Source organism: Mya arenaria, chromosome 1 (genome assembly GCF_026914265.1).
Source record: "Mya arenaria isolate MELC-2E11 chromosome 1, ASM2691426v1".
NCBI lineage: Eukaryota > Metazoa > Mollusca > Bivalvia > Myida > Myidae > Mya > Mya arenaria.
In genome coordinates, this window is record NC_069122.1 from 18,156,206 (window position 1) to 18,183,147 (window position 26,942).

Genomic DNA, 26,942 nt, shown 5'->3' on the forward strand with positions numbered 1-26,942 from the left:
ATATAAACATATTGCAAAATAGGATAGTGTTATGCAAGATTTAACACTAGAGAAATCGAGCCATCTGGTCAAATTTTTAGTGAAAATATAGTAATAAAAAAATTGGTCCTTTACATCCACTTCGAGGCAAGGAAGAAATCGGGCCAACGAAGAAATCGAGCCAAGCGAGTTCGAGCCAACGGGGTTAGATTATATATTCAGTTATGATAATGCGGCAAATGTGTTTTATAAAGCAAACTCAGTATTTAAAAAAGAAATTTCCTGGGACGGTATTCATTAAACTCTGAAGTCATTACCTAACTTAGGTCATTTTCCTAATTTTGATATCCCATAAGCCATATTAGCCTTATGACATGATTGCGCATTATTTTCTGAAATATATTATTTTCAATGTCTTTGTTTAAAAATATTACCATATATAAAAACAAACCTCATTTTTTTTTAAATTTGACAATAAAAATGAAAATGGCTTATGTTAGAAAATGAGGCCCTGAGGCCTCAAGTTACGCCCATCTAATGTCAAATCCGTACCGCCCCTGACACAGTAATTGATGAGATGTTCCCATTATCATTTATGTATATATCTTCCTAGCTTTAAAGCATTTTCCTTACCATATCGTACAGATGTCGGGCAAATGCATTTCCATGAGGTATATAGGTACACCGAATTCATCATAACACGGGCACTGTTCGACGTCAATACACTCGTCATTTAAGAGTACCTTCCCTTCTGGGCATGCGCAACCGGATGTTGAAATGTCGCTTTCTACGCATGAGTCGTGAACTCTAGCGTCCTTGCAGGTTAATGGGCAACCAGGATCGTTGACCCAGATTTTGTTTTTATCACAAGACGTTTCTGCAACCAATTGTATAAAACTTGTTTAATTATTATCCAAAGGTTATCGTTTGGTTAGTTTGTACATGCAAGCAATTTGATTGGTCAACAGTCATTGCTGGATAAATATTGACCAATCAATAAACAGTTAGTCAAACTTTAACCAAAACCAAAGAATTAAACCGGTTTTATACTTAACTTTGGGTGCTGCCAGAGTCGTTATTATATTACATATAGGATATATTTTTATTATATGAACATCAACGCGAATGCATGATTTAAGTATTGGGCTGAATATAAATAAATGTACTTTTTTAGTCAAAGATATGCTGAAAAACGCTTCTACGGGCTCTAAATAATTTACAAAATATCGGACGCTTCAAGAGGTTCGGACGGGTATATCTGTTTTATGTATTTACGCACCGGACGGATGTAAAGCATGCATATCAATTGAAACTACAACATTCTACAGTACTGTGGCAATTTTGAATACTTAAACGAATCATTGTCATAGTTACCAGTGTGTGTATACCACGTGATAAATAACGTCATATATGCTGTCGGACGGCAACAATTTGCTTAAATTGAAGACTTAAAACAAAGACAATATTTATTTTTCTTCACCATTTTTAATGAAACAAAGGGCAGTCCATACCGCTTAAAGAGCCTTCATCTTATTACCGGAGTTTAATTAGGTGATTGGGTTCCTCAAACACTTCGATAAACCTGTTTCCAAACTTTTATTTTTACAGTGCTAAGTCAGGCGGCGTTTTGGGGAAAAGGTTTCGCAAAGTATTTTCAGAAACTTACCTCTTAATCAGACTCTGCTATAAGACCGAAGGCAGGGATACGTAGGCAATGAAGACTGCGCTATGCTTCGTTTAAAATGGTGATTAGAAGAAATAGTCAAGAAATCTTTGTTTTAAGTCATTTTTCAAAGCAAAATATTGCCACCCGACGTAGCAGAAATGGCCCAAATTATCACGTGGTTTACACACACGGGTTACGATACGCAGGTAATAAACAATGATCCAACCTTCCTCGCATCCTCCGCAAGGCTCCGTCTCTATGGCGGTTCCAGGACAGTCCGCGACATCCGTTGACGGCTGACGGCTTCGGGACCGGCTCCCGACGGCACATGATTCACCATCAGAGCAATTGGACCATGAATTCCAAGGAGACCAAACGCACACAGCTATTTATGAGGTAATACTTATCAGGTTGAACTCTGGGGGAGGAGGGCGGTGTTCGACTCCGGGTGCGATTTCAAACATAACAAGTAATAGCTATTTATAAAATAAGGTGTAATCAATAATTATTTATTTAATAAGAGGTTAAAGGTTAAAGAAAATGCATTTATTAGACACTAAGTTAAAAGTTGAAAGAGGGGGGGGGGGGGGGGAGAGAGAGAGAGACTCCGGGAATAAGTTCCAAAATGTTTACAAATCTCAAAGTGTTCACTACTACTTCATCTTTTTTCTACATATGTTCTTTTGATAATTATGAGTTGAGTGCAATAAATATGAAAAAGTAGTTTTAGCTGTTGGAGTTGTCCCTATAAATAAAAGTGTATATCGTTTCTGTGCGCGCATTTGCTTACATACTCGTGCAGTTATAAAGAACACCGCCAAAACAAAATTCATTTCTTTAATGAAAATCTGTATTATTTCAAATGTACTCTGGACTGATATTCAACATGCAATTTAAGTTAATCTTATAGTCATAAATTATTGACTTCATTCACTCTATTGGTCAATTATTAATAAAAAGTGATCCGATTAGCTACACCTTTCTTGGATCCAATTTAGACCGCTATTGAATAGAAAAGATTCATACCAGGGCAGTTTTGAGTATTGCAGTCTTCCGTTTCCGTTGTGACGTCATGACACATGTACGCGTTCTGGACGGTCTGTAGATCCCGTGACCTTGACCTTTGACCCACGTCACACGACCTTGAACACTCCGTCCAATTTGTCCACATGGAATAAACGCACTCTGCAATAAACCATGTGCTAGTTGCCAATCAATGGACCAATAATGTATTTACAATAGTATTACAGTGGTTTGAATGGAAAGTCAATAACTACCCCATGATACTTGAACATTGGTTGACCTGGCCTCTATTTCTTAAAACATCTTAGGTCCCTGATAAGTAATAGATACAGTACGAGTGTTTCTGTATCTGACTTATACGACGATAAGTGTATTACATATATTATAAGCAAATAATTGCATTGATAAATAAATAAATAAATAAATAAATACAGATTTATAAATAGATAAATAGAAATATTTTCCCGAAAGATAAACATTAGATTATTACCATGACCTTTCTAAATACAATGTATCGGCTAGTGGGATTACTCGAAATTCTCGTGCACGTTCCGCTTACAACCGTAAGAACACACTTTTACAAAAGCTCTTCTGGGGGTATAGTCGTATAACAGGATTAAGCGAATCCCACTATTTTCAAGTTGGTATAATTTGTGCAATATTTACATTCATAACACTTTTTGGACTTCAAAAGGATGTTATCTTCATTTCTTGCTTATCACGATAAGATATTTTTTACTTAGTAAAATCACAACTAAGCAAGACATTTGGCTTAATGAATGAGGCCAGGTTTACACATGCATTTGTTTGTGATACGGTTTGAGAGCAGTTGATCTTGCAAGAGTACGGAAAATAATCGCAAGGTCCTTTAGGCGATTGCTCCGTTAACTTTGTTAGTGATTTTAGTTTTTTGGAGCAAAGTGAATAGTAAAGTGTAACCCTGTTTAGAACTATCCTAGTTCTTTAACGTGCACCAGTGTATAGCACTGTCACATGGGACCCCCATTTAACATCCCTCCAGGAAGACGATTAGTATTTTTAGTGGTGCGGTGGGGAATCGAACCTGCGATCCCTGGATTGACAATCAAGACGAAGTGTGTTACCACTAGACCACGGATCCGCCACATGCGGTAGACACACGGGGTCTTTAGAACCGACCTTGACAACTAAGACTGTCAATTATTTTAGTTTGTACCATGATTACAAATGATCGCAGTTAAGGATTTTAAGGACTTTTAGTTTGCCACGAGTACAATTAAAACACATTTGACCATAAGTAAAAGCAGTCCATCTTATTGGGGACATTCTTAGGGTATCAATTCATGTTAAAATACTTTGATTTATGTATTCAACCGAAGGAGATATACGTTAATAATCGTGGAACAAATGTAAGAAATGAGACATTTTGCTTAAATCAAAGTGCTGGGGGCGATGTACGGACGGTTTTAATGAAAAGAAAGAATGATGCATAGCAATGTGAAGCATGGAAAAACGAATAAATTTGGCAGCAAACGTATGGAATGACAACAACATACAGTTCCTATTCAATTGTGAGTGTGCTTTTGAAATTAAAAGAGTCATTACCTTGACAGGAATCGTTGTAGTAGTAAGATAATAATCCACCATCTAAACACACACTGAAATGAACGACATAAAGTGGTGTTTAAAATAAAGCATTAAGTATACAAACAAACGTTAGATCTCAAAATAAACATCAACTTATACACAGAAATTAAAGAGTCGAGCACAACATACTATACAGTATACAAACTGAGCTGATTAAAAGACACTTTCACTCTAAATATAGTCTATAGGTTATATATCATACTTTTAACAAATAAAACAAGGCCATTTTAAGGGAGCGATAGCAACCGATGGAATGGTTTTGTTTAAATTTTAAAAACTGAACTATGACAGACTTAGCGTTGAAATTAAGCTTGGTATATCATTTAGTATGACGTAATAGACAAAGTAATGAATATAGTAAATTGCACGAATTATTTGGCTGTGATTGGCTTAATTTAAGCAGAGAAGCACAGCTAATCATTTCGAAGGTATTACAGAAATAAAAACAAATCAATCATACTTACCCTTCTCCACACGGTACGGATATCACTGTTCCTATTTCCACTTCGTCCCCCACGTAAACCGTTTCCTCTGATGACGTTACTCCCGCATCCCCGTCTTTCTCTACGTGGCCTATGACGTCACCTTAAAATACGTAATCAATTAAGCATCGCTGTTTAGACCTATGGAAGAGATGATGCTATAGCTAATTGGTATTTAGTATTGATCAGAACGGCATTTCGTATGTTTAAGTTTAAATATATAGTAATATTTATTGACGACATAATAAATTAAAGTCTAGAGATATAATGTGTTCCGTACTCAAAAAGTATATAAAGAAAAATAAATATACGTAATTTGATATCGAACGGTACCTTGAGGGTAAAATTTAAATTCCAGGAAGAACTCCTCCGAAGTAAGTGTACAGAAGCAGGGGTTAAGTATACAGGTTACCGTTTCGTTAACGTATTCCTGGTTCCCAAACAAAGTTGTTCCCGGTTCACCTTGTGTTTCACATGTCCTGGGACACAGAAATACATTTTAAAATGTACGTCTGCAGGGGCAAATAAATCGGAACAAAATCACGTGGTTTAAGTTCCGCTTTTAGTAAAAAGTAAGGAATATGTCAATGGACGTAAGTTTTGAGTGAAGTATTGCGAGTAAAATTTCTTTTGAAGATTATTGAGTTTAGAGTTTGAATAACATAATGGAACACGCTAACGTTTTATAAGGTCAGACGTCAATAAATTAATTAAAAAATAATTGCATGTGAAATGTGAACAATCTTCTTTTAATGCTATAACCTCTTTGCAGCTTTTCTGGCAATTATTAGTTAAAGATGAGACGGACAAAGATATATTTTGTTGAAGATCGATAATAAAGCTTTTACAAATTAAATTATTTTAGCCTTGGATATACAAAGTTCTGCTTAAAAGTGTATATGCAAGTTGTTATAACTTATAACTCATTTTCAACAATGTTTTGAAATCGATGGCAGCATAAATCATGGAAAAGATTCCTTCCTAAGCGAGCTTTCAATCAAGAAAGCCGATTTTCAAATAAAGAAAAACGATTTGTAACGAGGTAGAGTGTGTTTCGAGTGACGTAACTCGAGTTTCGTGTGACGAAAAGTGAGGCTCGTGTGACGAAAGTGAGGCTCGTGTGACGAAAGTGAGGCTCGAGTGACGAAAGTAAGACTCGAGTGACGAAAGTGAGGCTGGAGTGACAAAAGTGAGGCGGCTGGAGTGACGAAAGTTTGGCTCGAGTCACGAAAGTGAGACTTCAGTGACGAAAGTAAGACTCGAGTGACGAAAGAGAGGCTCGAGTGACGAAAGTGATGCTCGAGTGACGAAAGTGAGGCTCGAGTGACGAAAGTGAGGCTCGAGTGACGAAAGTGAGGCTCGATTGACGAAAGTGAGGCTCGAGGGAAGTAAATCGTGTTTCGAGATACGGAAAGCGTATAACGAGTTCCCCAATAGCTGATGTTAGATATTGTTAAAAAAGTTATAAGGTGCATGCCATTGATAATTACTTCCCTTGTTTCTACCTGTATCTGAGTTGCGTCCCTTTCCCACACGTGACACTACACGGTGTCCAATTACTCCAGGCTGAGCAAACGTCGATCACTGAAAATATTTAAAATTACTTTTGAAACATTTTGTTTGGATATGAAAGTTAATCGAAAATGTGGTCTAAACATAGGCAAAAACTGCAGTACTATTTTTGGTCTAAACATCGCTATCATAATCAGTACTTTTCCGGTATTAAACATCGACAGAAACTGCAGTATTTTTCCAAAACATCGACATAATATTAAGTACTAGTCCTGTTTTAAACATCGACATAATCTTTAGTGCTATTCCTGGTCAAAACATCGACAGAAACTTCCTTATAACTGTTCCTGTTCTAAATACCTACATAAATTTCAGCATAATTCCTGTACTAAACATCGACATAAAGTGTTGTTCTATGCATGAACTAAACATCGACATAATCTTCAGTACTATAATTGTTCTAAACATCGACAGAATCTGCAATACTGTTCCTATAATGCCTACATTGATATATGGGTATAAAATTAACAGTCTTATCATTTTAAGGTTCATACTAATTACTGCGAGTCAAATGGACCACTTCGAAAATAAACTGATAATGCCGGGTGATCTAATTACCGTGAACGTAAATAAATAAAACAATGAAAAATACATTTGTATTTGAGTTATATTATGTAATGTCTATGCTACCAAAACCATATTATTTATTTACAGTTGCTTGCCCAACATATATGTCTACACAATTAAGATCAACATAGGGTCGTCCGCCATTTTTTTTATTAATTTTGCACCTTTAACCGTGGTGATATTTTGGACCAATCAGAGAGGAGTATTTACAAAATATTCAGAAAATGACCTACATTCAAGAAAACCTCTACCCAAACGATGTATAAATAAAATAGGATAAGAAAGTTAGAAAATAATTTCCGAACAGTTTAAATGAAAATCAGGTGTTTTAAACACACCTTATGCAAAATATAAGGGTCAAGTTCATGGTTCTGCTTATACACATTTGACAGAAAAAAATGAGTGGCCATTCCCCAAAACTTTGACGAACCTATGTTGACAACAGCAAGTTAGTAAAATGACCTAGAAACAAATACAGTCAAACCCCGTTTGCTCGAACTCCCTGAGATCGGCGAAAATACCTCGAGCCTCGGAATATTCGAGCCAAGCGGAAATACTTACGTTTAGTGTAAAGAGATCTGTCTTAATCATTCAAATCGAGCCAACGAGAAATTCGAGCCAAGCGAATTCGAGCTAGCGGGTTTCGACTGTACGCAAGTACGGTACACAGTTGGTATTGTTTGACATTGGTAGAAGGATACACCTGGCCCAAATATCACGAAAACAATCAAATGAAATCTCAATCTCATTCTCAACTCATTTTTCAACATTACGGTATGATATTATTTAAAAATACTAATCTTTTACTATTTCTAAAAGCACATTATCTTGTGTATTATGTTGATTAACATTATTGTTCAATATTCTTAAAAGAAGTATTTCTACAGCATCAAAATGTACTTGAACACTCAGGTACAATTTTTGCTCTCAAATTAATTTTCTATGAAATATTGACCAAAATTGTTTATCAACAAGCTCTATGAGGGAATGCAATTTTAAAAAGGGTAAAACATTTATAACTTTGAATCATTTGATGCTGGAATGTAATAAAATGAGTTGAGACTGAGATTGAGATTCGACTTGAGTCTTTTTGTGATATTGGGACCTGGTAATAAGAACACAGACCATACATAAAGGATTTGAGTGCTAAAAAGTCCAAACCTTAAAATGTTCAGGGTTTTTGTCAATGTACTGCTGCAAAATTTCGATACTTAAATTGAGAATGCGTTATGGTAAACATGCTCTTTTAAAGATGCACTCTTACTCCCAAATCAGATTTACCACAATTAATAATAGTGTTTTGATATTCCAAAAGGGATGAATAAATGTCAAAAACAATGGTTCTTATGAAGGATACCGAGTTTAATTTCAAAGAAATGAGCATAACGCACAGTATTTCTACCTTATGAGACTAAAGAAGATCACAGTAAATATTTTAGCATTCACGCCAAACATTTAATATTGTTGCACTTTCTGCTATTAAATTAACGGTTACATTCTTGTTATCAGTAGTTAATATTTTCCAGAACTGCATTTTTTAGTAAGTAGTTAAAGGTTTTTCAGTCAAAATGTATGTTTGTTATACATGTTTATGTATTGATTTTGAATAAGAGTGTCACTTTAAACCCATGTCTTTCTTGTGCTTGGATGTTTTGCCCTACATTAATAAGGTCAATTCAATTCAATTCAATAGTTTAATAGCACAAACATTCAAGATCATCGCCTTTACTTCTGGCGGTTACATTTTATTTACATACATGAGAAGGGCATGGTAATATGATGACACAGTTTATAAACACTATTAAGATATTGATAATTCAAGTATAAAAAGTAATTATTATGCACCAGTCAATTGTAACCACGCCCCCCCCCCCCCCCCCCCAGGTCCGGAGGTATACCGGGGATAGCCGGGGGAATGGGCCGTGTTTTTACCTTTCAGGTGGCCCCGAAGTGCCGGGTGAATGCGGTGGTTTTGTCTTCGCTTTAAATATAGCGGGGAATGGTCCCTGGGATGCGGAGGCATTTGGCGGGGATTTTACCATCTGTTCGTCCCCGAAGGGCGGGGATTTTAGCCGGGGTTGGCTGGGCCGAAAGTCAAAGTCCCCGCTATTCCCCGGACCTGTGGGGGGCGTGGTTAAAATTGACTGGTGCATTAATGTGATATTGCTTGAACAGTGATGTACCCTAATCCTTTACTGAACAATATGAATAGATTGACCACCCCCGCTAATAAGGAATGCGGTCAGGCATGTTTTATTTGACAACAATGGTCAAGTTGAAACAGTGACTAGGTTATTGAAACAACAACTGCAGTAAAATAACGACAATAACCTATACCCATGAAACAGAACATACCCGGACATTCTCCATTATTACACATCTGCCTGTCCACTGCGTCCAATGTCGCACCATTTTCGTCAACACACTGTCGTACCCTCGTGGTCCAACCGTTTCCACATGTGACGTCGCATTGTTCCCATGGCGACCATTCGTTACATCCGCTAGGGGCGTGGTCGAAGTTGTGATCAGGGATGGGGTATTGGCGGTTGTTATGACGACCGAAGGTGTGGTTGTTGACGATGCTGTTAGTACAGACGTTGTGACACCAGATATACCGGAAGTCGCTGGAACTGTTGGTACGCTAACTATGGACGTCGGTGAAACTGTACGATTATACATGATATTCGTATATATTATATAATAAAAATTAATGTCAATTTATATAGTGCTCAATTCTGATATTAAGTTCGAATGGATTAGTACGATACTTTGCACATATCTAATGATTGAAGGTGACCACGGTTTCGGGGAACGTTTTGTTTTTATGGATGCGACCTTTTGAATCATTCGTGGCTTTGTTTTGATAACTGGGACTTCAATGGTTAACTTTGTTTTTAGTCCGTATTGATAATAAACATGTAAACAAACAGCTGTAAACAAATATAGACTGGTTCATTACATACCTTCGTCCGATGGATGGATAAATGTACGCGCGATTTTCCACCATGCCGTGTTTTGACGTTTCCCGTCTTGTTAGATATTATAGTTTTTGCTTTTGTTAAAAAGCGCGAATCTTTCGCATCATATTCGACGATATGGCATATTAATCCGTATATATGCAAGTTGTTCAGCACATACAACTAAACACAAACATATATCTTTAAACTATTATACAAAGGTAGATCATCCATAGACATCGTTTTTATTTATATACATCACTAGACAAGACAGAACGGCACAAAACGAGACATCGCTTAAATCTATAAATATCACAAGACTATACAGAACGGCACAGAACGAGATATCGCTTAAATCTATAGACATCACAAGACAATACAGAACGTCACTTATAAACGAGATATCACTTAAATCTTTAGACACCACAAGACTATACAGAACGTAACAAAACGAGACATCGTTTAAATCTATAGACATCACAAGACATTACAGAACGGCACGAACAAGATATCGCTTAATTCTTTAGACATCACAAGACAATACAGAACGGCACAAACGAGATATCGCTTAAATCTATAGACACCACAAGACAATACAGAACGTCACAAATCGAAAGTTCGGTTAGTCTATAGACAAAACAAAATAATAAAGAAAGGAACAAAATTAGACATCCCACAAGATATCGCTGAAATGCATAGACACCACAAGACAGTATGTATGGATCAATCGCTTTGGCCCATCATCTTGTGTCGTATCCTATGACGACTGGTGACGTCAAAAAACGGAACGCATGCTGTAGTCAAGTGTGGTCCGCTGTACGTTTCCAGGTACGGCAAACCTGTGATGAAAGAGAAAACATGTTGGGCATAGTTGAAAAAAGTTAAGTTCTCCCACCCAAGATAAGTAGACCAGAATATTTGGCCATGATGGAAACCGTTATCTTGCCCACGGGCAAAGACAAAACAATTACCCGTAATGAACTTTTTTCCACTACCAAAAAAGAGTTCAAGCAAAAAATACAATTTTTATATAGATTGTTTTCCTGAGGTAGGAGACACGAATCTATCGTTCGTGACAGACCGGTTCATCCCAACCATCGCGCAGGGTGGTATTCGGATTTTTTATTTGGAATTTGCTTGCCTGCTTTGTTAGAATACAACCTACATTTTCAGCCAATGAAATAACTACGCTCGGGTTGGGATGAACCTATCTTGGAATATACCGTTACATCGTATAAAGAGTGTACGATATTCTTATATAAAATAATAATAAATTAAGTTTCCTACGTTTGTTTTAAAATGTTAGTGTTAAATATGCAGTCATATTTTTTGATCATTGCATTGCTTAGACATGCATATTGCCTTTAAAGCAACTGTGCACCAGATGATCAATTTGCAAGAAAAAAAGAACATTGTCGAAAACTGTCATAAACTTGGTATTAATGTGTACACTGCATCGAAACTTACTAACTGATGTACCACATAGTTTACATTTTAATTAAGTTTAGCAGTAATTTCGTATTTTTCCATTACAAAAGATTACTGGGTATGTCTACCTAGTAGAATTCATTCCTTATGCGTGATTGGCTAGTAGGTGTTATCACGTGATATTATCGAATTAGGTCTATAGAATAATTATGTCCCCCGGTTTGAGAAAGCCGCCGTAGCTCAGTGGATACGACGCCGGACAGCAATGTTGGCGACACGGGTTCAAACCCGGTCTCCTACACATTTTTTTTTACATTTTGGTCCTTTTTTTACATCCATGTCCCAAAGAAAAATAAATGGCTTAGAAACTAGAAATTCGTTTTAGGCTTTAACGTCAGTTCATGACTTTTGTAATAGACTACACAAACTCAACTGAGTTGCAAACCATACTAGAATGCACCAGATATCAATGAAAAACAGTTTCGGAAACATACCTGGAATAATGTTAGATTTACAAAAACAGTTCATTTTAAGTTAACAGTAAGAGTGCGTAATATTTAGCGTATATTAACAGGTTACACTTTAACAACACGGACATGAAAGGAAAAATAAATATAAACTGCACAACTCCTGGTAGTTCTGGATTTGACCTCATTGGAATTAGATTGCAAAAGTAAGGTACATCAGGGGAAGTAACTCAGATATACAATACATAATAAATTCAATGCGATTTTCTTCCTTCTGTACTGCTCTAACAGTGGAATTAGCTAAATGGTGAGTAAGTGTGTGAGTGAGTTTTGCGGGCAAGCGACTAACCAATTCGTCGCCCAAGCTTTTCAGAGCACTTTCATATATTTAATGATAACGAATGTAATTGTATCAAGTATTGTTTGTTTCTTCCAAGGCCCTGCTTCATTAATATTCAAGTCAGTTCACTGGCATCGTATTTTCAACGAATTTCTAAGCAATTTAGGCTAGGTGAGTTGCCCTATTTCAAAGATGAACTAATTGTTAACTTATTAAGCTAGATGTTCAACTTAGAAGAGACAATTGGCCTATTTCTAAGTTGAACTAATTGTATCCTAGCTAAATTTGTACACTAACATTATGAAAATAAGCTAGAAAATGGCTTAAAAATAAGAACGTATGAACAAATTTGATGAAAAGTACATGGGATCTAAGAGTCTACGTAAACATTTTGATTTTTCAACATATAAGAAATACTTCATTAATATTTCATGGATATAAGCATGGTGACGTGTGACATTCCTTTTAAAATGACTAAATGAAAAGTAGTGCTAATATTTAATGCACAGTTATAGCTAAATATTTCATCGAGTATGCGAGTTGTTATGATAAGTATTTCAAATTTTTGTATCACTCTTGAAAATAAATCTAAAGCTTCAGTCGGAAATTTGATACAAACAATAGAAACTTACCTTTTTGGTGTAAATTGCAAAAGAAATTCTGGAATCAACGAACATATTTCTTCTCTGATTTCGAACATCTTTTGCGTCTGATATCAAACATATCTGGTCTCTGTAACCTAAGAGCTTCCTTCTCTGATGTGTATATGCGACACGGGCTCTTCTTTTATAGCAACCAAATTATATTATGGGCCTGCAAAATGTTACAATACTTAAATGTTTATTGTTTTATGAGCAATATGTTAAACAATTAAATATATTTTCTTGATAAAAGAAAGACCAGTGGGATGCGGAGACATCTTGCCTTCTTCGCTTTGATCTTTTTTGTAAATATTGTAAGGGTTTTCTTTTCTTTTTAAGCAGTTGACGCTTCTTCAAATGTCCAAAGGAAAATCCGTATGTACTTTTTTCAGTACGAACTTGTATCTACTTTGATCTTTTCTGTAAATATATTTACGGTTTTCTTATCTTTTTTCAAAACAATTTTATAGCCTTTGCATGGTTTCTCATTAATGGTTGATCGAATGCTATTGCACCATATGTTGTTTTGACAACAAGTTCTGCCCTATGCGAGTGCATGTCTTCATTGGTAAAGAAATATTTTGTGCAGTAAAAATTAGCATTTTCTTCTTCTTTCGAAATATTTTACATGTGATCATGCAAATCGTTAAATGTTAGGAAAACATCATAATAACACTATAATAACAATACCACCTACGGCACATTTATCATCACTACTACTTCTATTACTGTTGTAACTGCTACTGCTGCTTATTTGATGTTGATGATGATGATGATGATGATGATGATGATGGTGGTGGTGGTGGTAGTGGTGATGATTTTTAATGGTGGTGGTGGTGGTGGTGGTGGTGGTGGCGGTGGTGATGATTGTTGATGTTGATGTTGGTGATGTTGGTGGTGATGATGATGATGATGATGATGATGTTGATGATGATGATGATGATGATGATGAAAACCAGCCTAGCAGAATAAAAACAGTTTTATATAATAGAAGTGATTGATTTAATGATACAATTTAACAACGGGCAATCAAGATTAATAAATCGAAAAAATGTCCTGTATGTGCAATGAAAGAATCAAATGCTCTAATTAAGCAAAAGCAGTTACTGAGTAAGGCCGTTCATGGAACGATATTCATCATCATATGAATTATGCACCACTAACCGTGAGTAACATTTACATGTTTAGTACACATTTACCACATACAGTATGGATGCATAGTCTTGTGTCCTGATGCGCGCTGCATGAATGGGAATGATGATCATAAAATAGTTGGTGTGAAGTAAGCATGGATTAAATGTAAGCCATACATAATAAGATGCTACTTATTTCACCTCAAGTAGGTATATTGTCAGCACTTTGACCAAACAGTCTTTATTACTCTCAGATCAGCAGCAGAATTTGTCATTAATGCCTTACCGAATAACATTAACTAGTTAATGAATGATTACCTAATCGATAGTCCAGTCTAGCTAAAAAGAGGCTTGCTTGTAGATAGACCACCTGGTAGTGTTATGAATTGGTCTGTCGAAGTTCGTCGAAAACGTATCTTCAAAGGAATCAAAGGCACAAAATCATGGTCAAAATATTGAAGCTTCTTTTACAGTTGATTGGAATCCGTGTCTACTATATTTTAGAACCGACCATGACACGCGTTCACTGATTAGCTTAGTTTTAAGTTTAATTTATTTCACAACGTATAACTTTCCAGCCCATTTCACACTGGTTCTGTAAAACGTCGTAGAATTTCGGTGTTCCAAGTCATGTGGCGAATGATCAAATGACTGCGTTCGCCAATCAAATGATGGAATAGTTTCTGCTGGTAAACAAACATGTCTGTTATAAAAATAACATCACACTATTTCAATTTTAAATCAGAAAATTACCACACACGATATCTCTCGAATGTTCTATTATCGAGAAGGAGGCGTGTCTTTTTGCGAACCCCACAAATCGTCAAAATTAACTTTTTATGTCAATATCAGGGAAAGAAGTAATAAAATATTCTCAATATGCATAATTTCGGACTAGAACTTGTTCAAATTATGTCCCTGTGGTCAAAGAACCCTCACACCCACTATCCTAACTTTTAAAAGTTCGGTTCTAAGGGAGGGGCGAATGTTAAAAGGTTGTGCCCTCAGTTACGCCCCTCTAACACCAATTCCTGGATCCGCCACTGTTGTTATACCTGCTGAATCATCTAAAAAAAGGTTAAAATCGATCTGGTTGGCTCAAAATGTCTTAATCCGTTACATATTTTCGAAATTCTGATGTTGCCATTTGAACCAAGGGTTTCCAGGTTTTAGTTTCAAGAAATACAATGTTCGCTTTTAGTTAACAAACCATCCATATAATCAAGGCATTGCCGCATTCAGCACTCTCAGTGCTTTGATTTTGTTCTCTGATCAATGGATAGTATAATACTGTGAAAGAATGTACAGCGCTCTGACGAATGTATACGATATATACACTGGATATAATGGGACAGTAGATCTGTAATAAAAACATGCACGCACCTTAGATATGTAAGCAGGGGTGGTCCCAGGATTTGGAGTAAGAGGAGGGGGCACAAATTGGGTGAATGTGTGTGTGGTGGGGGGGGGGATGGGTTGCATTAAGGCTTTGTTCATGCGCCGTCTTTTAAAGAACCTGTTCATATATGGTTTAAATGTGGGGTTAATTCTCTATCATCTTACCCCTGAGCATTTCGCTATTTTTGAAATGGTGCATGCTGTTATATTTCATCAAAATCTTTCCGCGCCAGATATTGAGATAAAACTTTCCTTGGACAATTTGAGGGTTTGGGAGTGGTGGTGGGGTTTAGGGTGCGGTAGGTGTGGCGGCGGGTCACGCGGTCGGGGACGGGGGCGGTGGATGAAGGTAAAAAAGGGGTGTTAAACGCCAGATGCGCCCTCCCTAAAGCCACTTATGAATAATGAAAACATCCTCTCACAATAGCTAATACGAAATAATGAGTTTCAGCTATCCTGTCTAGCACGCGATCTACTGTATAATAATACTTGTACAATACTAATGCACGTCTGCTTATGTATTTTTGGTGTACCTGGCTGTCGCTAGTTTCTTATCTTAGTTTCTTACGCGATCTGTGAATACATGTGTGCACCACGAGTTGAGTTGAGTTGTATGCTATTATACCTGTTCTTTCACATGGATATTTAAATATAAACATACATATGTGTGAATAACTTGCTGACCTTGGATTGCTAATACAGTAAGTTCTTCTCGCTACAGATGTTGTAAATTGTTAATACTACATGTATACTTTCGTCATATCCTTGGTTCAGTATTTATACATGTACACACATAAACAGATGTTAGGATCATTATCCTAATGATTGTCTTGCTAGTTTCAGTTTATATCATTTAAATCAAGCGATATTTGCTTTTATTCGTCGACGTGAACTTTCACAAGGTCAAATCTGTATTGTATTGAATTGCTCACTCGACAATAAACTGACATTTTTCGGTATCCATAATACGCATCACTAATTTAGTATTACAGCTCACTCTAAACCTCGTTCATTTTCGATCAATCAATGCATAAGCGTACACACGAATGTTACTTTATTTTGAATAAATTCTTTAGAAGTTAAGGGTTTATGTTCATAAAGATTCAAACTCAATGGTTAATGGATTGTTTTTTTAGAATGGTAACATATATATATATGGACTTCAAACTCCATGTGAATGAAAGAATGTGGTCCCACTCAAAAGTATACGTGTGCACAAAACCGCAAGAAAGTATGTATGTTTACATTATCAGGCGTCTACATGTAAAAATATTAAAAGTGGTCATTGTGAGTCGGTAAACCTCGTTTCCGCAAAACACCCTACGCTCGGGTCGGAATGAACCTATCTTACACTCTCGGCCATGGAAGATACTTAAAATCTCACACAAGCGGCCAGTGTAGATGCTTTTTCTCCAACCTTAATGAAACAAAATAGAGTAAAAATGTTTTGTTTTATTTATATCAAACATACGGTTACTTTTGTTTACCTCTGCCCGTAGGGCAAGATAAGGATTTCCAGCATGGCATAACATTTGGACCTACTTATCTGAGGTGGAAGAAAAAAAATATTCCGAAGACCTTTATGAAGAAAACAAAACAATTTTAAAAGCCGCGAATGCCATTGATAATGAGGCGTAAAATTGCATTTTCTGCAAATAGGATGAAAACATTAACGTTTTGGGACATCACATTTTCCGTAAAACGTTAAGGTTTTGGGACCATCACATTTTCCGTAAAACGTTAACGTTTTTGGACCATCACATTTTCCGTAAAACGTTAAGGTTTTGAAGATATAATGATACCAAAATAGTTTGTCCTAATTATAATGCACCTTAGTTTCTGCGTACCAAGTACAATTCCTTTGAATCTTTACAAGATCCTGGAGTGGTAATCAATATGCAGCTAAAGTTTATCTTATGGTCATACATCATTGACTTTATTCACTCTATTGGTCAGTTATTAATATCTAATAATCCGATTAGCTACATAGTTCTTAGATCCAATTAAGACTAATATTGAATATCAGCCCTTGACTATGGCGTACCAAAAGCGGTATGGTGATCACTAATTTGTTCCGTTATAATGATGGCAATATGTGCTGGAAACTATTTGAATATATTTGTAGTGCAAATATTGTTACCATGTTTGAAGCTTTGTTGTTTTCCTTAAGATACCCCGGGGCCAATATATTTCCGTCGTTAAACCTTTCGGGTGAGAGTTGGACACCTAAACCACTAGACCACTCTTACCCTCAGCAGATGTTATAGATATTTAATAATGTACATAGCAGGCAAACCGTACTCTGTATTTCTCTCCATATTGCAGGCCGACCTGACGACCAACCTTCGTCGCTGTCAATCGACATCCGTTCATCATGGTTCTGGATGACTTCACGCGCGTGCTGCTGGGGCAACTTCCGGCGGAAGAGTTCGTTTCCCCTTTCAACGCATCGATTATGTATTTCATTATTACGATGCTAATGGGCTGGACACTTCGTGCAATAAACCACACAATTACTCCAGAGCCTCTCAAATCGTACGTCGGAAGCTTCCTAGCGACTCTCGAAATGTGCGCGTACTTTTTCGAGAACAACTTTATATTTAAGAATTTCGGAAGTGTTTGGCTATTTATTGCGGTTATTATTCAGTGTTTCATAGCCAACAGGACCTATTTCGGAAATTCCGAAAATCCCTGTCATGCGTTTACGCAGTTGTTAGAGAAAAAGATCTCGATCACTGAGGGGCTCATAAGGATTGGTGTGCAGACGCTTGCAGGCCTGGCGTCGTACCGGTTTGCACGGACGTTGTGGTCACTCGACATGGTGCCTGATCACAGGGAACGGTAAGATATCATTACTATGCAATAACAAAACTAAGCAGCCGAGTAATCTAGTGGTTAATCACTTGGTGGGACGCAAGTTCAATCCCCCGCCTAACCACTTCAATACTAGCGGCCTTTCGTGAGTGACGTTGGACGTGGGTTCTGGTGACACTGGTACACGTTAACGCCAGGTTAACGTCTAACAGTATATATGCATCGTTTATACCTCATGTATGAAATACTCTCATAGAAGCTATAGGGTTGTCCAGTGGCGTTATGAAATGAATATGTGTGACTATTTTAATAATCTAAACCGTCTCCCGAACGTTGGCCTTACAGCGTAAAGGCGTGGTGATGGTAGCGTAGTTGCGATCCCGTGGTTAATTGACCGGTCCAATTACTCATGCATCTGCCCCTGAAATACGGGAGATTTAGAAGTAAAAAAGTTATATTTCAAATGTCATGCGTAATTTTTGGCTTGTGTGAGTAAATAGAATGTTCCTTGCATACTTCTGTGTTGGAATACTTTTGTGCGTCCGGAGACTAAATTTGCCCAAGTGTATTCAAGGGGAGATGAATGAGTTATCGGAAAGAACAATATTACTGGATATCCTGTTAATGAAGAAAGTAAAGGGCAATCATCTACAATGCATATCTTAATAAGCTTATGTCTAGTTGTCTCTCTTGAATTGAGAATGGTATCAGTATCCTTAAAAGTAATTGACGTTAAAATGATTAAGAACGGGCGAAGGGAGCGTACCGAACGAGCCTTTCTTCATGATAAATATATGATGGCAGGTCATCTTACTGTCTAAGAATACTACCTCATTGGCTGACACATTGTCAACGCAAAATCTGACGCAGGGAGTGTGTATAGTGGTAGTAGACGGACCTTTAAACATCCTTGAAAGTTGAAATTCTTAAAGATTAAAGTGACACTCTTAATCTAAATCAATGCATACCCATGCAATCTTAAAGTCAAAGCCTTGTTGTACTTAATGATTACATATTCGCAATTTGCATTGGCTGAGAATGTAGGCTGTATTCTAATATCTCAATCTGCCAAATTTTATAACTATTTGTAGATAATTTCGAAGCAAACATCTTTAGGCAAAATTCCAGATATCTAGAGACGGCGTGCGCCTCAGATCTGAACGTAACGTTTCTTGTTGGTTTTCTGATCGAGATGGGGGCCACTTCCGTAGACACTTGGATGGGCCGTCAGACGCTTCTGCAGAGATCCGTCGTTGACGAGTTGATCAAACTCGCTACTGGGTCCCTGATGATCGTTCTTGGTAAGCGTTAAGTTTTCTATTTCATTTCATTTTATGTCAACATGAACTATTTATTATCTTAACTTTAGGTTAAGATTAAGAAAAAGAGAAATAGATAAAAGTGAGTATATCAATATGTAAAGGTATCATACAAATGTATATTTACACCTCAACTTCCATTCCTTAAATGAACTGCCTTTCGGCAATTGCGTTCATCAATCGATGAACGCAACATCTTCGGATATGTTCGGATCGTAATTCATTGCATAACAATATACATGAAAGCTATTGATCGTGTTATTGGTTGTATTGTGTCAGCAGGTCCCGTAAAATATAGATCAACATTTTAGGAAGTGTAAGTTTATTATATTTTAAATATATTAGTGCCAGAAGTGTTTCAATTTTTACGTTTTCAAGTGGTTGATCTTTTCCCGCGTTATTGTGACGTCATTTGAAAAAAATGTTTCCGGTTATAGTCGGGTCGTTCTATTTACAGAATGGGTAAGAACGGATTACTGAAAAGTTTTCTTAAATGAAATTAAATAGTTTTTTAAAAATTCTTGAATGAAATAATGAACTATTGGTGTAAATATAAGGAATGAATTGCGGGGTTGATGTCATTATCGGGGATATGAACGCAATTGGGTTGGTCAAAGTACGCGTGGAGTCCTTCGGACTCCACACACATTGACCAACCCAATTGCGTTCATACCCCGATAATGACATCAGCCCCGCAATTCATTCCTTAAATGATAAATTCCCGATGTCCAAACGATGTTTTATTGAAAAGAAATGCATGGGAAATACCAACGTAATTCAAAACTGGTCCACTTGATTAATGCCTCTGCATTTTGGTATATCCGGAAGCAATGCCCCTCACAGCCCGCGAAAAGAACAAACTCCGGACCCGTTCATTGGTAACAGAAATAGTAACAATCTGAAAAAGAATTTCGATGTGTTAATGATATCCAACAAACAACCACATCCTATATTACAATGATAGTTATGATAAAACACTTAATTTTATAAGATATGTATTGCATCATGCTTGCTAGTCGAATTATTTACAACAAAATCAGCATATCGCTAAATCCTAGTTTTTCACGAGGAAATATTTTTATATAACCAATTGTACCGTATCAAATATAAACGCACTACCGTATCTAACATAACAGATACATTTACATCGGTTCTGACTCGTGTTGTCCTGTTGTGAACCCCTTTAAGTCACGTGATTCCTCACCCTGATTTAATGACAAAGGAAGATAACAAGAAAGATGAACAGGTAGACGAGCGAACGGACGAATGGAAAATTTGAGACAAACAGGCGGAGACAGACATAAATACACCGAATGTTAAATTTATGATTGTAAACGTACAAAACAATTGTGTTAGCACATTACACTCTTTGTTGTGTATTTTTCCAGGGATCAACATGACTGGCATGTACTTCAACCCGGCAATGGCTTCCGGGCACACTTACGGTTGCTATGGTAACGACGCTTGGGAGCATTTCTTCGTTTACTGGGCCGGGCCGTTCGTAGGTTGTTACGTTGCCGTTGCGATTGACAAAATGGTTCATATTGACGTTGTCGAGATGGCGAAGGATCGCAAAAAGAAGGCGTCGTAGACGTTGGTGTTACGTTGACGCTGACGTTAATTCGGCGTTCATGGCATTGCGATTGTTTTAAACATGGCTATTTTGCAAAAGAAATCCCATGAAAGGCTCAAAGTAGATTTTATACATGCTGTTAAAGCAGTGATCATTCTGTGTCTAATAATAAATAACGTGTGTTACTTAACGAAAACGACGTAGTTACACTTGTTACGTAAAGCAGCCGTTGTTGGATGAAGCCGTTTGAGGTCAAAACGTCTTTTAGTTTACTATGGAAGTGTCCAGCGTATATATACATATGTGATCATGTAATTTTGTCGATGTCGTTCATGTCGATTTGATGAATTAAAACACGATACGTTGTCAAACTTATGGCGACTTATTCACTAATAAACTGAATATATTGGCAAAAGTTTTGCGTTCAAATGTGGTTTAATTAACACGTATTTTCTACTTTACTAAAATGAAATCGACATATCATGTGCATATGTTTCTGTCAAAACATAGATCGACATAACTTTGGCAACATGTTGTATTATAACTCGTAGAGTCGGCGTACATTCATTCTCGTTCACCAAAGTGATGATACTATGCGTACCACAGAGAGCAAAATTTAACATTATCAAACCTCTGATGAATTAGAATGGCATACATTATGTCAACAAAACTACTTGATCACATCATCAGTATATACGGTATGCGCTTCCATAGTTAACAAACTTATAGCTGTATGTTGAAAAACCAAATTTACCTAATAGTTTACTAGATATTTTCATTCCTGGGATGTTACCCACAATCCTCAGTATTCCTTGAACGTAGATATAGTCCATATGTCTGTATGTTTTAGCATAACGAATGTATAGGCGTCCCTGCAACGTTTCTTGTACGTGTTCGTGTTATGAACTGTCAATTTTGGATATTGTCAGAAGTCCTTTGCCGGCTTAAACGTAGGTTATTCGAAATAAAACCAAAGTAATGCACCAGTCAATTTTAAGCACGGCCCCCAGGTCCGGGGGTATACCGGGAATAGCCGGGGAAATGGGCCGTGTTTTTACCTTTCAGGTGGCCCCGCAGTGCCGGGTGAATGCGGTGGTTTTGTCTTCGCTTTAAATATAGCTGGGAATGGGCCTTACCTAGGGTCCCTGGGGTGCGGGGGCATTTGGCGGGGATTTTACCAAATGTTCGTCCCCGCAGGGCGGGGATTTTAGCCGGGGTTGGCTGGACCGAAAGTCAAAGTCCCCGCTATTCCCCGGACCTGGGGGGTGGCTACAATTGACTGGTGCATAACTATACTGGGTGTACGCTATGTGGAAGCGTATATCGTATATGCTGATAATGTGACAATACAGTATTGTCGGCTTAAACGTAGCTTATCCGCAATTTTATTTTGTCCTTCTACCGCTACGCTTATTCCACCCGTTCTTAATCATAAAGATATTACTTCATGTCATCTAACTATTATATATACGATATACGCTTCCATAAAAAGATCATGACAATGACATGAACTCACAATTCTATAAACTGATAGTATGTTTTACAGAAAGTGCAATTTCAAATGGCAGTGTTATGTCAGTAGAATATAGACTAATAAGTTTTTATATGTTACTTGTTAATTGTTGATTCCAGCATTATTCACAATTCCTGATTGTTTCATATGGGCACAATATAGGTTACACTTGATAACTGCATTTTTTTTAATTTGAATTCATTTTTAAGTTTACTGGATCATAAACGAAGTTAACATAATAATGCATTAAAGCTGCCCTCTCACAGATTGAACGTTTTAACGCTTTTTTTTTTAATTTTTTGTCTTGAAATGAGCCAATTTTTGCGAAAATACATGGAAACCAGTTATATAAAACTGCTGACAAAAAATTAGATCGCAGGTTTTATTTAAGTTCAAATCTTTATGTTTTATGCATTTTTCTTAAACCGTTAGTAACTGTTTAAGCCATAAAACCTTAATTTTCGAACGGAAATATGAAAATCTGAGATCTGATTTTTTGTCAGCAATCTTTTATCATTGTTTTGCAGATATTTACGCAACAATTTACTCTTTCCAATACAAAAATTAAAAAAAAGTTGTAAAAACGGTATATCTGTGAGAGTGCAGCTTTAAAATAAAATGAAAATGCACGTATCAAGCGTTAATCTGTATTGTGCCCATTTAGAATGTATCCTGTTAATTGTTGATTCCAGCATTATGCACAACTCCTGTTTGTTTTAATAAACGTTCAAAATTTTTAAAAAAATAGTTTAAGTGAATATTTTTTGTAAATGTTTTTGAACTCAGATTCTACAGGAAGGCGTTTTGCTTTGATACGTGGTACAGGAATGTTAAGCATAATTTGAATTTGTGCACATGGGGTATGGTGTGTTACTGCGTCCAGTAAATACCGAGTTATGGCCCTTGAATATATTTTAAAAAAGGTAGCCTAAATAGCATCCACTTTTGTGTGGCGCGTTTATCAAAAGGTGTTTGCAGGAACGCTTTTCAGCATGTAAAGTTGCGCACCTGGGTTTTGTGTGTTACTGTATTCAGTTAATGCAGAGTTATGGCCCTTGAATATATATTTTTTTAAAACATGTCAAAAGCGCATGCACTTTAGTGTGGCGCGTATCTCCAAAATTGTTTGCAGGAACGCTTATCAGCATACGAAGTTGTGCACTTGGAGTTTTGTGTGTTGCTGTACTCAGTAAATACAGAGTTATGGCCCTTGACTATATTTAAAAAAATGTAGCCTAAAATCCACACACTCTTTTGTGGCGCGTGTCTCAAAAAGTGTTTGCAGGAACGCTTTTAAGCAGAACAAGTTGTGCACCTGGGGTTTTGTGTGTTACTGTACTCAGTTAATTTAGAGTTGTTGCCCTTAAATAATTTTAAAAAACGTAGCCTTAAAACCACTCTTGTGTGGCGCGTATCTCCAAATGTTCTGTGCATGAACAGCAGTTGTTCACCTTTACGGTTCTGATTGTGCTGACCTAGCGTTAAAGCTGCACTCTCACAGATTGAACGTTTAGACAACTTTTTATTTTTTGTCTTGGATTGAGCCAATTTTTGCGAAAAATCCATGTAAACCAGTTATATAAGACTGCGGACAAAAAATCAGATCGCATATTTTTATATATATGTTCAAAAATTGATATTTTATGCATTTTTCTTAAACCGTAAGTAACAGTTTATCCATAAAACATTAATTTTCGAACGGAAATATGAAAATCTACGATCTAATTTTTTGTCAGCAATCTTATATCTTTGGTTTGCAGATATTTACGCAAAAATGTGATCTTTCCAAGACAAAAAAAATTTTTAAAAAAGTTGATAAAATGGTCAATCTGTGAGAGTGCAGCTTTAAAGCTGGGTTATGCTCTTTGCTTAGCTCAATGATTATTAAGTGGTCAACATCTAATTTTGTCCAATCAGAAAGCAGTATTTCTCAAGTTTTACAAAATAAATGGTTATGCGACTATGTCGCTTTAAACCATTTAGGACCAGTTTTATTAAAAACTTCGTACGAACTAGACCCGGAATCTACGATCAGTTCGTACGAACTTGCGTACGAAGATTTCTGCGACCGTTTTATTAACGCTTTCGTACGAAAAAAGACTTTGTACGAAGTTTAATAAAACTGGCCTTAGTTGTGTTAGAACATAAAACCTAAAACCATTACAAAAAAGAGATTTCCCTAAATTGATGAAATGATTTTTTAATATTTATTCGAATGAAATCACTTTCATTATCTATGGGTATGGATTACGCAGTTTCAATACATTATGCATTTGAGGAATACAACCACATGGTATTTTGCGGGGTAAATAAATTACACAAACGAACGGATAGTATGAGGGGAGACATATGTTTTTCTGCCTAGACTAGTTTTCATTTAAATTGCACTTCCTCTGCATTATGCACTTGTATGATAAAAGCATACCTTATTCATTTCTCTCTTACTTTCTGAATGCAATATGCAAAGCTCAAATGTTTAATTAATTAATTGCAATTCATCAATATTTTCCACAGACTGGTAACAAGGACAATTTGCAAATGGAATTGTCATCCAAGAATCGATCTCCAAATATTGATGGTGTGATCGTTCGATTTTCCTATAGGTTGTAATGCAGGGGATTAGTGCTATAAATCCGAGATTTACACATTTTTTACTGTAATGAGTTATGTCAAGAATAAATATACCTTTGACAAACGGACCACCCTAGAGTTCTCGTACTCGTTGTTTTCAGTAGCTTTACTTGTAGTTTTAGGCTTTTCAGAATACTAGTATATATGTATAATATAATACTGGGTGAGGAATCACGTGACTTCAAAGGGGTTTTCACATAGGGCACCACGGGTCACAGCCGATGTAAACAAACAAGTAGGTGACGTTAATTTCTGAATAACTTTTTTCACAGAAAAAATATGAATATGTTTGTTAACATCGGTTTTGACCCGCGGTGGCCCATGTAAGAACCCATTTGAAGTCACGTGATTCTCACTATGCTATGTTTATTGGTTGATCAATAGTGTTGTGTCATTTCGAGTTCCTTGCCTCAAGTCCATTCCAAAAAAGGCTGAAGATAGAGTGCGATGTACATGTATCTTTACGCAAGCAACGACAAGTGAAACAACCCAAAATAAAATTGACAACCACCTTACATAGTATTTCTGTTATTTCATAGCTCTAAGTAATTTAGATAATAGGTTTCTTTACATAACAAATCAAATTCGTCGGAAAGCGTAGTACTGCGGAAGTATATTAACGCATGCGTACAAGGCGCTTGTGTGATACGGAATCATAATTTTATTTCTAAAGTTCAGACACTCAAAAATAACGGAAAGTATCAGTTTTTATATTTATTTGTGGCGGACCAGTGCCCTTTCTTCTCAAAGGGTAGAATTTAATAACTTTTAAATTCAAACATTTTTCACCTTAAAGTTTGGAAAAATTAAAACTAGGTGTAAAGATTCTCAATTGTTTTCATGGGCTATCATGTCCTCGTAAATCCCCGTCAAAAGGCTAAGCTGATACTACCAAACACTACTGCACGTTCCCAATCATTACTACCTCTATAGCTGCTGTTACTGCCACTGCTACTCATTCTGCTCCTGCTGTTGCTGCTGTTTTGTTGTTGATGATGATGATGATGATGATGATGATGATGATGATGATAATGATGATGATGATGATGATGGTGATGATGATTGTGAAAATGGAGATGGTGATGATGATGACGACGACGACGATACCGACGACGACGACGACGATGACAATGACGATGATCATGATGATCATGTTGATCCTTACAAAAGGCTGGCCGAGAGTCTCTTTTCATACGACACATTTTAATGTTACAATAGGAGCATCGTTATAAAGGATTACAGTTGTTGCCCGGCGTGCAAATGAATAAGATCAAAATGCGCAATTAAAGATAAAAAGAAAGTCGCAAAATCTATAGTGTTTTATCTCTGAAAAGAAATAGTTTCGCCTTAAGGATTATGAAGTCATTAATGAAATTAGCCGTTTGTGCGTTAAGTTAATACAAAAATAATTGTGATGTTAACATTGTTTGCCACAATTAATAGGATAAGAGAGACGGATATTTTAAGAATGAAACGTGGTTAATCTTTATGAGTTAATTATGAAAGAATATGGTTATAATAAAGAGGATATAAAATATGGTGCCTTTAATGAAAAGGGTGTCGTGGCTGTGTTTAATACAAACAGAAATGATGATCGTTCAATAATGATTCAACGAATGATTGTATAAAGAAAATTGAAAAAGAGATATTTGAATAATACAATGCGGTTCACAACTTCCTTTACAATAGCACACGAAATTGTCTTGAAGAAAGCAATGTAAATATTAAAACTGATTTTAAATTGTGTGTGGTAATTTCTTTTATATGCAAGAGGTATTTCAATTCGTCATGTTTAAAAGGCTTTTTGTGACTT

At 36.5% G+C, this 26,942-nt stretch overlaps 2 protein-coding genes across 2 annotated transcripts in view; one reads left to right on the forward strand and one right to left on the reverse strand.

Moving 5' to 3' along the window:
• The window catches only part of LOC128203777 (SCO-spondin-like), a 32,721-nt gene extending 19,864 nt beyond the window's left edge, over positions 1-12,857 (reverse strand). The window contains exons 1-9 of the mRNA XM_052905348.1: positions 12,740-12,857; positions 9,271-10,711; positions 6,282-6,360; positions 5,110-5,255; positions 4,759-4,879; positions 4,253-4,305; positions 2,672-2,830; positions 1,872-2,030; positions 613-856 (exon numbers count right to left, since the gene is read on the reverse strand). Coding sequence (XP_052761308.1) covers positions 613-856; positions 1,872-2,030; positions 2,672-2,830; positions 4,253-4,305; positions 4,759-4,879; positions 5,110-5,255; positions 6,282-6,360; positions 9,271-9,295 — 986 coding nt within the window. The 5' untranslated portion in view covers positions 9,296-10,711; positions 12,740-12,857. The remainder of the gene's footprint in view (positions 1-612; positions 857-1,871; positions 2,031-2,671; positions 2,831-4,252; positions 4,306-4,758; positions 4,880-5,109; positions 5,256-6,281; positions 6,361-9,270; positions 10,712-12,739) is intronic.
• Positions 12,858-15,757: 2,900 nt separating this feature from the next.
• Positions 15,758-23,363, forward strand: LOC128231296 (aquaporin-11-like). The gene is made up of 4 exons (XM_052943974.1): positions 15,758-15,980; positions 17,605-18,120; positions 19,222-19,394; positions 20,801-23,363. Exons 2-4 carry the CDS (start codon positions 17,654-17,656, stop codon positions 21,001-21,003), a joined length of 843 nt encoding a protein of 280 aa, XP_052799934.1. The 5' UTR covers positions 15,758-15,980; positions 17,605-17,653; the 3' UTR covers positions 21,004-23,363.
• Positions 23,364-26,942: the final 3,579 nt, after the last annotated feature.